The 14,175-nt window shown below is 46.4% G+C and overlaps 1 protein-coding gene across 3 annotated transcripts in view; it reads right to left on the reverse strand.

Moving 5' to 3' along the window:
- Nucleotides 1-14,175, reverse strand: part of MCF2L2 (MCF.2 cell line derived transforming sequence-like 2) — a 213,783-nt gene that overhangs the window by 133,510 nt on the left and 66,098 nt on the right. For all 3 annotated transcript variants that reach the window (XM_053918126.2, XM_053918124.2, XM_053918125.2), the window contains exons 8-11: nucleotides 10,730-10,854; nucleotides 9,809-9,923; nucleotides 9,227-9,346; nucleotides 1,714-1,905 (exon numbers count right to left, since the gene is read on the reverse strand). In XM_053918126.2, coding sequence (XP_053774101.1) covers nucleotides 1,714-1,905; nucleotides 9,227-9,346; nucleotides 9,809-9,923; nucleotides 10,730-10,854 — 552 coding nt within the window. The remainder of the gene's footprint in view (nucleotides 1-1,713; nucleotides 1,906-9,226; nucleotides 9,347-9,808; nucleotides 9,924-10,729; nucleotides 10,855-14,175) is intronic.

Here is a 14,175-nt window from a genome sequence, read left to right on the forward strand (position 1 = left end):
CATGAAAAGAAGCTTCTACAGCAAGTGCACCTGCATTTCCATTCCATGTGAGCTGAAGAGCTACGTAAAATAACTGTGCAGGGGAAAAACACCACAAAGCAGTTATTGCTAAGTGGGAAATTACAGGTAATTTAAATCTTTTATTTCTTCCCTAAATTATGTTCATTGAATGTGTACTACTTTCAGAATAACAAAAAACAATAAAGATATCTAAAAATTAGTGATTACTACTGCATGGGGATGAGAAAGGGGTGGAATGCGTAGGTGCGCATGAGTAACTTTCTTCCTCCTCTTTCCTACACTTTTGGATTTTCAAAATAGTATGAAATCATGCTTTAATATATACCGTGAAAACTTTGTCTTGAAACTTCATGCCTAGATCTGCAGAAAACGTTGCGCTGGGGTCTTCCACAGAGTCACAGTGGCTACTTGCTCTCCTAGACATACAGTCTCTCTCTCACACCACATACCCCTCGGCATTAGGCTCTTATCTCTGGAGCCCATATGGAGTGAGGACACCAGTAGCTGATCCTGCCGAGAGCTCAGCACACAGAGCAGAGTGCACACCAGGTTCTTTTGAGCCACTTGCCTCTAGAACAGCTGTATTTCGTTGACATTAAAATCCCTTTGGCAGTGGGGTGATGTACGGTCTGGGCACCCACCCAGACTGTACATCATCCCAGTTCTATCAGAGAGAAAGAGATTTGGTAATGGAGCACATCAACTCATGGCCCTGAGCCACGTGCTGCCTGGGAACAGCTGACAGGGAAGGCTACAGAAGCCACTGCCCCTGCTGACCGGGCACTTGTCCAAGAGATCACTGCCAAAAGCACCAGAGGCTGCACTCCCTCTCTGTGAGCCTTCGGCACACACACCACTGCTGTCTAGTCTAAGTAGCCTGGCATTTGGAATTTGGCAGTCCCTACTTCAAATCTGCAATCCCCTACGCGTCCCATGTGTGGTTTTGGGCAATCACTTACCCCCAGCATTTCTCAGTGTGTCCCTATACTACCCGTACGAGAATCACCCAAGCACTTACTGAAAACCCTGATTCCTCGGCATCATCCTAGACTTACTGAATCTCAGTCTCCAGAGTGGTACACCAGGGAATCTGCAACACAGCAAGCTCACCAGGCGATTCTCATGCGCTAAATGCTACGACCCAGTGACTTAGCCACATTGAGTATAGTCTCTGCCTCTAAAATGAGGCCATTGATACCTTCCTCATAACTTGTCTTGAGGATTAAATAGATGACATAATTATACTCCTGGTAGGAACATAGTAGGTGCTCAATAAATGGCAGGAGTGTATAATGGTCATTATAACTCGAGCTTCTCCAAAACGATTCACATTCCGATGGCTTTAGATGAGGAGGAGCACTTTGCAAATATAGTACTTGGCCTCTACATGCCTGAAGGGGAATCAAAAAATGTCCCACAGGGCCAGGCCAAAACGCGCTCTGTAAGTCGGGGTCCACACAGAGGGAGAGGGACTTAATTCATTCTAATAGGACGTGGTGGGGTGGCTGAGGCACTCCAGACCTTCATTACCTCTGTGACCTAGAACCTGCAGCTGTTAGTGCCTTTCGAGCACTGTTTCGCCTGAAGTTCTTTACCCCCCAGCAGTCTTGTGGGGCAGGGAGGTCGAGTGTGATCGAGACTGCTGTACAGAAAACGTTGCCCACATCACGCTCACAGCTCTGTTTCGCTCACCTTGTCCAGCTGTCTGTGCAACTCCAAAGACTTTCCCAAAAGGTCATATTTTCTCTTGTTCGCATTGCTGCAGTCGGCACAGAGGTGCCTGAGCTCCGCACACTTAGGTCTGATGGAGTCTGCTGCATAGTGGTGGCTTTGGATGTGCTGGTCCCCGATGATGGCAAGCAGCTGGGCTTTTTCCAAGGGCTCCTGCAAAGTGAACACACACAGCCAAGCATCACGAGCCAGGTCTTGGCAAAGCTGTTATTTGCCTGACACTGTGTGCTCCAATCCTAGAGGGAGGCTAGGGAGATGCTGAGTCAGGTTTTAGGCTGAGAGTCTGGGGCTGGGGAACCTGGGCAAGCTCTTCCTTTCCCAAGGAGTCTGTCCTTGTCCAGGGTCATCTCCACTCTGGAGAAGAGCAAGTCATTCATTCCAGTATTTGTTGAGTGCTGGGGTAGGCACTGAGGATACACTGTTAACAAGCCAGAAATTTTCAACCTAATGGAGAACTCACAAAGTAAGTAAATTATACAAATAATTAAATTATTACCATGTGATACATTCTAGGACAGAAGTGTTATACTGCACGTGATAGGAGACTCTGAATGCCACTGTCAACTAAATGGAAAAGCAAAAAGGAAAGCCATGTGGCTCTGAGGGAAGCGGGGAATGAGCTGAAGTTAAGAAAAGGTCAAGACCTGGTTTGGACAACTCTATGGGGGAGTCATGAGACTTAAGAAATATGTTTCTTAACATAGTCCTCCTGGCAGATCTTCAAATCCAAGGGTGGTCCTGGGAATCCCGACAGGGAGCGTCGACCTGAAGTCAGGGACAAGCCAGGCAGTCAGTACTTGGCTGCGAGAGGTTCAGGTCAAGGGAGGAGGCCACAGTGGCTGCGACAGGGAAGGAAGCAGGAAAGGAGTAGGAGACGCAGTCAGAGGAGAGAGAGGGACCGACTGGCAGAGCCCCGCTGCCACTGCGTGAGCACTTCAGCTTTTACTCATCGTGACGCAGGAAGCACTGGGGGTTTCGAGGAGAGGGTGTTGTTCGTGAAAGGATGGCCACAGTTGTGCTGTCGAGAATGACAGAGAAGAGGCAAAGCAGGGAGATAGTAAGGGGGCTACTGCAGTCATCCAGGTAAAAGATGTGGCTTAAACAAGGCCGGCAACCAAACCAGCTCCCGCCTCAGTGCCTACCCCAGGGAGCTCCTCCCAGGTCATTCAGGCCTGAGCTCTCAGCTCGCCTCCTGGCAGGCCCCTCTCTGACCTCTGTACCTACTCCCCACAACCCACCCAGGCCCTCTCCCTGGCTTTGATTTCACTTTCTAACACTGAACTCTATCTGAAAATATCTTTGTTTACTTCAGTACAATTTCTCCCTCCTTTATCCACTTCTACCAATACTAAGCTCCATGAGAGCACTTTTAGTAGGCATCCCATAAATATTTGATCAACATAATGAATGAATGAACGAACACTATAATGAATGAACACACTAGATGACGTAGTCATCTGCTTGGCTGGAACTGTGTGACACGATATTGACCTGGGAGTTGACACAGATGACTGCCACAGTCCCTAGGAGCACAGAGGTCATATGCATCCTTGCTGACCATGGTGGGCATCCAGTATACCACATTGCCCTAGTTTAAATTTTTTCAGGGATGTAACAGAGAATACACAGAGGACCCCAAAACCCCTACTAACATAGCTGGGGGGAGGGGAGGCAGAACAGGGTCTTTGAGAGTAACTTTGTGTATCTAAAGAACTTGGCCAGTGTTTTAGCAATGCTAATAGCTGTGCCTTCTGGCTCAGAGCCAGGGATATAGGCCTGATGCGACCCATGATGCAACCTGGAGTCATCCCAGGCTATATAACGCTTGCACAAGAGCTTGGCAATGGTCCGCTCCATGTCACAGGGCCATGCCTGCCCAGACTGACAATGGCAGCCAAGAAAGGCAGAAGGTGCATGAGCGCTGGCAGAGGTAGCCAACTGTGGAAGAAGTTGAAAGTGGGGTTACAGAGAAGGAGCAGGGTGAGGATTTAAACTCAAGCATGGGGCAGCCATGCTCTCTCAGCCATATGGGGGTCTCTGCCACGCAGCTTAGAAATGAGCAGAAAATCAGAATGTAGCAGCCATGTGGTTTGGGATTAAGAGTGGGAGCCTAGCCGAGCATGGATGACTGGAAGAAGCTGGATGTTAAAATGGGGATCTGCCTAGCTAAGCTACAGACTTCTATATCTTTTCCTGAGAGACAGTATTCGGGCCTGCCCTGGTTTGGCAAGGGGAGGCAGGGCTGTGTGTGTTTATTGGTGTTTAGTTTTAAGGGACTGTGGGGCTTAAAAACAGAATTCCGCCATTATTCTGAACCTGTATAACTTTTGAATGGTTCCTTCCCTTTTCATAAGACTGTGGCACTGGGAGTCACTTTTTTGGCGGCAGGCAATGGAACCCAGTGGTTCTGCTACAGCAGCACAGGGCTTACAGTAACTCACGATGCCTCACTCCAGACGATGACAAGTGGCCGGCCCCCTCTCCACTTAGTCATTCGTGGTTTCAACAATCTCCAGACTACTCTCCCCACCCAGACACTCGCAAGCCCTGCAAAAGCCCACATCCGTCGTAACCCCTTTTGAATTCTGAGCACTTCTTCACCACCTCCTTGTCATTGTTCGGGCTCTCATGCTTTCTGACTGGGACAGCTGGCCTCTTTGCTTTCCTTCACATCATGCTCCACACTGCCAGTAATTCCAATCCAACGTCTGTCGTGTCTACATCACTCCCAAACTTCATGTCTTTTCTTGCTCCCTATACTCTTCTGGAGAAAGTTCACACTCCTGAGAAATGCATAGAAAGCCTTCTATCATCACCTGTGCCTCCTCTTCCTCCAATCCCCTCACCCCCACCCTCTGCTGTAACCAGACTAATGATCCACTTGAAGTTCCCCAACTATTCCGGCAGCTTCAGAAATCCATGACTTCTCTACCTGCTGTCTCTGCCTAGAAAGCCCCATCCTTCCCTCATCAGCCCTGCTCCCGATCGCTCAGCCTCCCACCTCCTGCTGCACCCACACTCTTCTGGAGCTAAATGCAAATCACTCTTCAGGGTTCATCTTCTCCAGGAAACTTTCTCCAGTTCCCCCATTTTACTCCGATGCCCCTCCCCTGTGTTCCCATAACACTCTGTGCCTTTGTGGACCAGAGCAGACACTTCACCACTGTGATCACTTGTCTATTGCCCTCACGGTGCACAGGCCCTTGCAGGCATACACCAGCTGCTTTCAACTGACAACAGTACATAGCACACATCAGGTACTGAAGAGCAAATGACTGTTGTGTAAAACGAAACGGAGAAATGACGTACAAATCAAGCGGTGGCTATTTAAGATAACTCAGGGACAGATACCCAGTGCACTTGTTCTGAACAGCGAAGGCCCGATGCACTCGCTGGTCACCATTCCTGAAAGGAGGTTAGAATGTTAACTCCTCAGGCCATGATTTTGAATCGTGTTGCTCACTGCTGTGCCCTCTGAACTTAGAACAGTGCTTGACATGGTAGGATATCAATAAATATTTGCAGAATGAATGAAGAACAAATGAGACACACTTACTAGAATGCTCGGCCACTGCACATTGGACCTGGGAGACATTCTGCAGCACAGAGAATTGACCCCTACCCCTGTGACGTTCATGACAACAGCTTACATTCAATGAGACCTTCCTGCCTGCTGGGCACTGTTCTCGACGCTTACATCGATTGTTTCTTCTACACCTCACAACAAGCCCTTTGGCTGCTGTCTTACAAAAGAGGAGTGAAGGCACATGGCCCAAGGTGGCCCAGGTAGGAAAGAGGAGAGCTGGGCTTCCAGCTCAGGCAGCCTCGTTCCAGCACCTAGCTCTGGTCACCACACACCGAAAAATGGCCGCACTTGTTCTGCCTAAGCTGAGAGACCAATGAGGGTGGCTAAACTTGTCTGACTTCAGTCAGCGGAGGAGCATGAAAACTTGGCCAGGATATACCTATTGACTATCTTTTCTCAGTTCCAGATGTCTAACTTATTAAGCACAGCACCAGTGTTCTGGGAATGGGGAACTTCATCACAGGCTGTTTCACAAGGGCCCCGGGGTGGCCACAGCTTGTCCGCAGGAGTCTGTCTATACAGCTCCTGCTCATGATAAATAGGCAATAAAACCTAAGTAAAAAGGGAATAGTGAGGAAAAAAATGCTGAAATCTGCTGCTCTGATCACAAGCCTTTCAGCTGCTATAAATTCCAGGAGGTTGGATAGTTCAGATTGCAATGTGTAATTCAAAAATATTTATTATAATAACAGCTATTTTTCTCCCCAAAATCCCTACTGTTATGGTGGATGAAAGATGAGAGTGTTTACCATGGGAGAAAATCATGACAGACAGTGATGCCGCCGCATGGGGGAGCCCAGAATGCACCCACAGAGGATGCTGTAGAATGGAATATATATTCGAGGAAATGGGCCAGGTAAAACAAGGAAGGAAACAAGTGATTGGCTATTGAAACTGAGCAATAGATACATGGGAGTTCACTGTTCTTGTCAATGTACTTTTGTATGTGTTTGAAAATGTACATATACACTAAAAAAGGCATGTCCCCTCTACATAGATTATGTCCCTGTAGGGTAATACTCTAGGTCTCCTGCCTTCTTGGACACAGTAATGTAACTGCTGGCCCCTGGCCTTCAGGAGGAGAGGCCAAGGCTGAAATCAGGCTGGTTGTCCCTGCCCTGTGCTGGTCTGTCCCTTGCTTGTTCATCAATGAAGACCCCAGGATACTTCCCAGCCAAAAACTCTATAGCAAATTCTGCTTTTGTAAGCCAGAGAGTGGCCTGAAACTATTGTTTCTCAGAATTAAAAAAATGAGCACTCAAAGAACTGCTAACCCCTCAAACTAAAACAAGGTTGGAACAAAACAGGCTTAATTAGCATGCACCAGGAATGTGGCAGTGAGTTGGCTCAGAGGTTGCCCAAGCGGATGATGTCACTGCACAGAATACGTTGGCAACAAAACAGAAATCAGTGTGTAGCCACGCCAAAAGGGAAGTTGACTCCTGAGTACAGAATGAAGGACAAACCCAAGCAGGTTTTGGCAGATTCTAGCCAGGTATCACTTTGTTCCTTTAACACTTTACAGACAAATGGGGAGATTAGCCAAGTCCTCATCATCTAAAGAACAATGCCTCCGAGCGAAGACCTGTTACAAAGGGCCCTGGTTACCATAAGGTAGCTTTGCTCAGTTCACCCAAAGGCAGAGGAACAGGTCTACTGCATCCTTCAGAAAATAAGTAAAAAACAGGTAAGAAAGGCACAAGATGGGTAAAACGACCCACCTGGGCTCATCTGCAGTGGGTTAGTCCAGCTGCTTCAGGAACTTTGTCCATGAAGGATGGGTCATTGGGTTCACAGAGTTTTGCTATGTCCCGTGACTGTGGGTTGTGCCCCCAGCTCCAGGCAGTGATCTTTAAAGTACGTACCAAGTCCAAAGTATGTGTCAGAAGTCCAAGGAGGTGGGCAGGAGAGGGATTGTGGATGCAGTCATGCAGATCTAACCCTGCTATTTAAAACACAATCTAGAGCACCCTACAATTGGATTTTATTCCCGCTCCACTGAGGGTAAAATCCAACCCTCACACCGTTGCTCCCACTTGTTCCTACCTAACTCACATGTTCCAGCTACACACCTCGAACTCACTAATCTCATTCCCGCCTCCAGACCTGGCACTTGCGCTTCTCGATCTTAAATGCTATTCCCCAAATCTTTGCATAGCGATCCTGATCTCAGATCAAAGGTCACCTTCTTCAGGAGGCCCTTCCTGACTATCCGCGCTGAAGTAGCAGCTGCAGTCACTTTCTATTATATCCCATTATCTTCGTCATACCACTTGTCACTACCTGATATTATTATTTATTTGGTTATTTTTATGTATTTATCTCTGTCCAGTAGTAGAATGCAAGCTCCACGAGAGCAGAGTCTTGACTGTCTGGTTCACCATCATAATCACAGAACCACAGGCAGGGAAAACCAGGTAATGCGTGAGCGCCTTCCCAGTAGGTCAGCAGCTACCCTCATGGGAGCTATGGCCATGTTTTTCAAACCAAAAGTAAAAGCACTGGGCTTGACGAGACATTTCTCTACTATATAAATGTATATAAGTGAGAGTACATAGTATCTACATTTAATAAGGAGTTCTTTTGAAAAAAAAACTAAAATTACATAAAACTGGGACTGTCTTGGAGGATCTAAGACGTACCTGATACGTGAAGTTGTATTTTTTCACGTTTGGTACATGTTTTTGATGTCTTGTGCCTTCAGCACTAGTGTTTAGCTGTCGGTGATCACCGATGACGGAAGGATTGCTCACTAGGACAGGATGGGGTTCCTGAGTGAAAGCAGTGCACAGGGGTCCGGGCGGTCACACATGTGCAGAAGCTCTCCTGCTCAGAATCCACAGCTGAGAGCACTGGAACCAGCACGGCCTGAGTTTACGTTTGTTACTATTCTTTAGGGGCGTGGGCCTCTAACTATGATGTGCGTGTCAGTCACCTGGGGATCTCTTTAAAATGTAGATTCTGATTCTGAGATGGGGCAGAAGTTCCTTATTTCTAACAAGTTCTCACTCATGTGACATCCGTGCTGCTGGCCAGAGGATCCCACTTGGAAAAGCAAATATCTAGTACTTCAAAATTACCACCCGAGAAACATGCCTCTGGATAGCTCAGAAGTAAAGTGTTAACCATATAATACGTGGTCCCCAACAGACAAAAACAGAGAAGCTAATTAAAGAGAAGCAGACAGGAACTTCTCTGGAAAGAGATAACTGGCTTTCCTAAGTCACAATGAGCTGAATTTATGAGGACTTAAAACAGACTCACTCCTAAGTGCTGACCTGTGTGCAGATCTGGAAAACTGTTTAACTTTGTTAAGAGAATTGTGAAATATCTCTTCCTTTACAAGTCTGATATTTACAACTCTTGGGGCATGAGAAAGGAGAAAGCATTGCCAAATCTGGTAAGAACAGAACTAATGGGGACCAATTTCCCCCTTTTCTCTGTCTTGCTTGTTATAAAACTAGTTTCTTTTTTTCCTGGTTTCCCCTCCTGAAGTTTCCCCTCCTTACCACCAAACCCCAGCCCACGACTCCACATCCGGGGACCTGTGGGTAACGCACTCATTGCCACCTGCCTTCCTGCTGCTCCTCTGCTAGAGGGGGCAGGGCCACCCAGAGCCCTCAACCCCCCCACCCCCCACCCCGAGCCTCCAGCCTCAATAGGACGCTCTGGCAGCCTTAACAGAACCTTACACTGCAGCATTACTTATTGTAGCTGCTCACAGGCACATCTCCTGCAGGACCTGGGGTGAGGGTGAGGTGACTCACAGGGCAGGACCTAGGATTCCCATGTCCTTAGCAGCCTTCCGACAACGTGTGGGCATGATCTGCTACCATCCACAGTGACTACCTTCCAAGTCCACAAAAAAAAAAAAGGCGAAAAACAAACCTGGCCTTTTGCTCTCAGTTTTTCGTGCTCCTTAAGAAGTTGCTCCACACGCATCACACTGTCTCCGATGTCTGCGAATTCTGCTTGCTCTGCCAGTAAGTTGTCCAGGGCAAGCCTAACCTACAAGACACATAGAGCAGTCCAGAAACAAGCCCGTGAGCACCCATCTGGAGGTGGAGGTTTGCTATTCTCTAAGAAAACTCAAAAGCCCCAAAAGGATTCAGGACCAGTGTATATAGTGTATATGCATTGCAGCTCATTAACTTTCAGTTAAGTGGGTGTGGCGGGGTTGCTTATACTCCTGTAGATGGAATATTAAAGCTACATTCAACAGATTATCAATCAAAAAGGAAGATAAACCATCACTGAAATACCATGTATGCCAACAGGAAAATTGGACTGTGGAACATTACTACCCCATTGAAAAAGTGAGAAGAGGCTGTCTGAGAGGAAGCAAAGATTCAAGGAGGGGGCTGGGCTAGAGGGTGAAGAGAAACCCCAGTACTCAGAGTTCAAGGTGGAGGAGAGAACCGGAGGTCACTGAACCATAAAAGGAAGTATTATTAAATAAGAAAACAGCACCTCACAAAAACTCTGCTCAAAGTGCTGTAGCTGTAGGCATTGATTAAGCTTCAGGTGATGCTCAGACCAAAACTGTGTAAAGGCTTTTTCTGTTTCATCCAGTTGAACTAGTAACCTGTGGAGAAAGAACGAGACAGCGACATCGTGGTTAACATTCATTTCCCCAGCAGTCTGTATAGGCTCGTGTAAGTACCACCTATGTTGTCAGTCACTGTTTTAATTGTAGTGATGTCCTTATTATGAAAGTCCATGTCATTTATGACTTTCTCATAGTTCTGCTGGTTCCCGTATTTCCCATTTTTCAATCAGTTCACTTAAAAAGATTTGGCTTATTTATTTTTAGAGAGGAGAAGGGAGGGAGAAAGAGAGGGAGAGAAACGTCGATGTGAGAGAGAAGATAGGTTGTACGTGCCTGTACCGTGGAAGAACCCGCAACTCAGGCAGGTGTCCTGACCTAGAATCGACCAGCGACCTTTTGCTTTGCAGGTGACAGCCAACCCACTGAGCCACACCAGTCGGAGCTCAATCAGGACACCTTTAGTGCTAGGCAGAAACGGCACTGCAGCTGCAGCTCTGTGCTTTAAAACTCGTCCCTGATGAACTTGCCTTTGCGCCTTTTCTTTGACAAAGCACAGCACCCAGACAAACTGTTACTTGGAAATGAAACTCAACCGATACTATGATCTCCCTTGAAATCCCTAGGATGGACAGCTTTTCATAAGTGGAGAGAATGGCGTTCTCATAAAAACATCTCTGTAGCTGGATGCCAGATGGGTACCTTCTTTTTTCCTTTGTTGTCTCAAATATTATTCTTTTTTGACCCTACCAAGGCCCAGTAGCAGCTGTTCTAATCTGTCCTTGGTTGTTTCGGATCACCTAGTTCTAATCTCTCCTAAAAAAGTATATTCCGCCTGCACTCACCTTTCCATGGTGGCTGCATTCTCAAGTTCATTGGGATTGAGTTTGCTGGTGGGACTTTTGGTTGCTGGTTGTTGAATACATGCCAGCAATGTGGCCCCTTGCTCTCCAAGTAATTTCAGCTCATCCTAGAGAAAGAAAAATACAGTCTCTTTTATGAAAAATTAATGAAAGAAATTCTTGGTAGATTTGGGGTAAGGAGAATGGTAGATCAGTATATCTTTCACTTAGGAAATTAAATGCTAAAAATTCAAGCTGCAGATTTATAAAATGAATTAACTTATTCTTAATGGGTAATAAGAATCTCCTATTACCCATGCCACAAAATTTAAAAGCATACAAAAGGATATATATTGAAAAAGCAAGTTTTTTGTCCACAACCCATCCACTTTCTTTCTCCAAAAGCAACTGGTGAATTTTGTGTGTTATCTCAAGCTGTTGTAAATTAAAAGCAAAATTAGTTAATAAAAACTGGTTCTGACCCAAGAGAGTGGCCGGAAACAAGAAAATGACAGATAGTGAATGTTCGATGCTGGGAAGTGCCATGCAGCAATAATGCAGTAACTGCTAGTTGACAAGAAAAATAAGACTTCATCTGGTCGCATCAGTCAACACGTGCCTCTCCTTCCACCTGCTTCCACATCGTTTGGCAGACGTGGGCAGCAATTTCAGTTTGACATGGAAAGATTCACACTTCCAAGGCGACTCTATTCTGCTATTTTTACATGGAGACTTAGGGCTCTGCAATGGGGAAGGATGTCAGGTGATCTCCCTCCAAATCCAGCCGCTCTGTCCTCCACCCACACAGTGCAGGTGTTTCTCCACGCCGGGAGCAAGGCAAAAGGGGTGAGGCCTGGGCTAGAATTTGGCTCCTGGAAGTGCTGGGTTTGGTTGCTGGGTTATACACGATGCTGGTGTGGTATGCCCCGAGAGTGAGAAAAGCCCCATAGTTACAAAACAATCACACATAGGCACATGAACACTGAGGCTCTTCCTTCAGGCCCAGCCACCTCCAGCCTTCACACAGCATCCAGCTCGTTCCCTGTGCGAGGCGTCTTACACTCCCCACTCTGGTCACGACAAAGTCCAGCATCTTAGCCTCCTGCTTCCCACCCCACTTGAAGATTTCCATCATCCATACCCAGCCTCACAACCGAGTTGACTTCACTAATCTAGCCCCTCAGGATTTTTGGATACCCCCTAAGGCTCTGTCCACTTCAAGTACTGCCCCAAGTGGGCCACTTGGCTGGTATTCCAGCCTGAGAACTGGACATATCCCTTCTTTTCCACTCCAGGCATCAGCCCTCATTTCTTCTTATCAATGTTCATTAAATATTTGTAGGTTGGATGCATTAATAATAGTCTAAAAGAAACCAGGTTACAGGTGGATTAACAAATAAGATATGCCCAGGGAGGGACAGACACATTAGTAAATACTCTTAGCTTTTCCTCTTCTGCTTACCCACTAAAAAGGGTCCTGGCTTTTTTCACTCAGTTTCTTAACTGCCTCTGAGCTTCCAGCATTCCAGCAGTATTCTGACATTAACTACTATTAGGGAAAAAAAGACATACATACTGTGCATGATACAGAGTTGGGAGGAAAGGTGGAGGGGCCAGAGAAGAAGAGGCACATTGCTAGGGAAGCTTGGAAGAGAGATACACCCAAAGGCTGCAGAGTGTGAGGCAGCGTGTGGGAGAGAGAGAGAGGTGTGAATCATGGTAAGTGATGTCATACACTTCGGATCCCCTTCACATGGTTAAAAATCAAGGTAAACTCATGACCCGGTTACTGTTCTGGGACTAGGCCACAGCTTCAGTAGCGTTACCCAAATCTGCCATGAACAGAGGGCAAGTTGGAGGAACTGGGGTACTTGCGAAGCATAAAGGCAAGTTGCTCAGCCCTGAAATGGAATGTGCCCTTGTCCACAGTAGTGACAATTCAAAACATTTAATACCTGCATAGAGCAGGCAGTGACCAATCAGCACAGATGTCAGATACAATGCTGAAACAGTCCTGAGTCCAACTGTGGTTCAGGGGCTAACACTTCAGTTGCCAGAATCATGAGAAGGTCTTGTGGGTCCCAGGAAATGGGCCAGGGAGGTGGAGTGAGGCACTCAAGGGATATAAACATTTCACTCTTTTAATAATGGCTATGGCTGCCCCAGAGTGTACTCATCAGTGTGATTCCATCACTAGCAACAAGCACTTGGTTCAGAAGAAGACCGACTTAACAGAGTAAGGGGGACTTCTCCAGGCTCAAAAGAATGTAAATTTTCTGGGGGAATTCTTTTCTATGACAAGGGTAAGCATGAATTGTGGCATTCATTTAAAATATATTTATAAAGATCTATTATTACCTGCCAGGCACTGTGCTCAGCTGTGTGTGGCTAAGAGTGGAGGTAGGAGGGGAAGTAAAAGAATGAATTGGAGTCCAGAGAACATATGAGTGATTAATGCTTTAAAATCCTTATTTCATTTTTATTACTTACCCCACTCTGCCACTAAAAGTTAGCTCTACTATTAGGTTTTGTTTATAACTGCTAACTAGTGAATTTCAGAACTGGCCTTTAAATGCAATTCTTCATAATTTACAAAAAACAAAGTTCCTGGAAGACATGAGATGTCCTCTTTCCTCAGTAGCTACCAGGAGAGATCTTCCTGTGGCACAAAATTAGTTCGAAACACTGATTTGTAAAGGTATCAACACTGAAAATGTTCATAAGAATACCAATTTCCTGTGTGAAACTGATACCTTTGTGCCTGTCACTTCTAGCTTAGGTCCTCTGTAAGTAGGGTTTGAACCAAGGGGTTTAAAAAAAAAAAAAAGTCGTTTCATTTTACTTTATTTAGAAGGTTCCATTTTTACTCCTCAGTAGATTTTATGTTATTTCTCACGTGCTTCTCCCCTCAAGGGTTACTCAGTGTTGTCTTGATCAGCCAGCCATCTTCATAAAAAGATGTGTTGACAAGGCCTGGAATTAAGAGTATTCGTTCCAGTTCCTTCTCCTGATAGAGGAGAACGGAGTTCACTAATAGCGTTCCCACTTTCCAAGCATGAAACTCAACTCGTTTGTACAATTTTGTCCCAATTTCAGGCAGACTATAGTAAACATCTCCCAAATCTCCCTGTGTAAAATTGCTGATTCCCACTTTTCCAATACCATTTTCTGTTGTTATCCACTCATGTTTCTCTGTGAATTTATGCACCGAGAGAAGATTGGGGCCAGGGTGCGGCCCCCGTGCTCAGGCCCCAGGGCTGCGGCGGGCAGGGCGTGTGGGTGGCCAGGCGGTGCAGGCTGTGGGCCTGGCGGCAGGCTCCACAACACTCCGAACACCGTGTTAGCAGGGGTGCCTGAACAGAGGGGCCTTACCACCTCCTAAGCCTACACAGTTATTGCTAGGGCCTATGTCATTCTGATTATCTTCCTGATTATTTGTTACCTTGGTA

Source organism: Desmodus rotundus, chromosome 2 (genome assembly GCF_022682495.2).
Source record: "Desmodus rotundus isolate HL8 chromosome 2, HLdesRot8A.1, whole genome shotgun sequence".
NCBI lineage: Eukaryota > Metazoa > Chordata > Mammalia > Chiroptera > Phyllostomidae > Desmodus > Desmodus rotundus.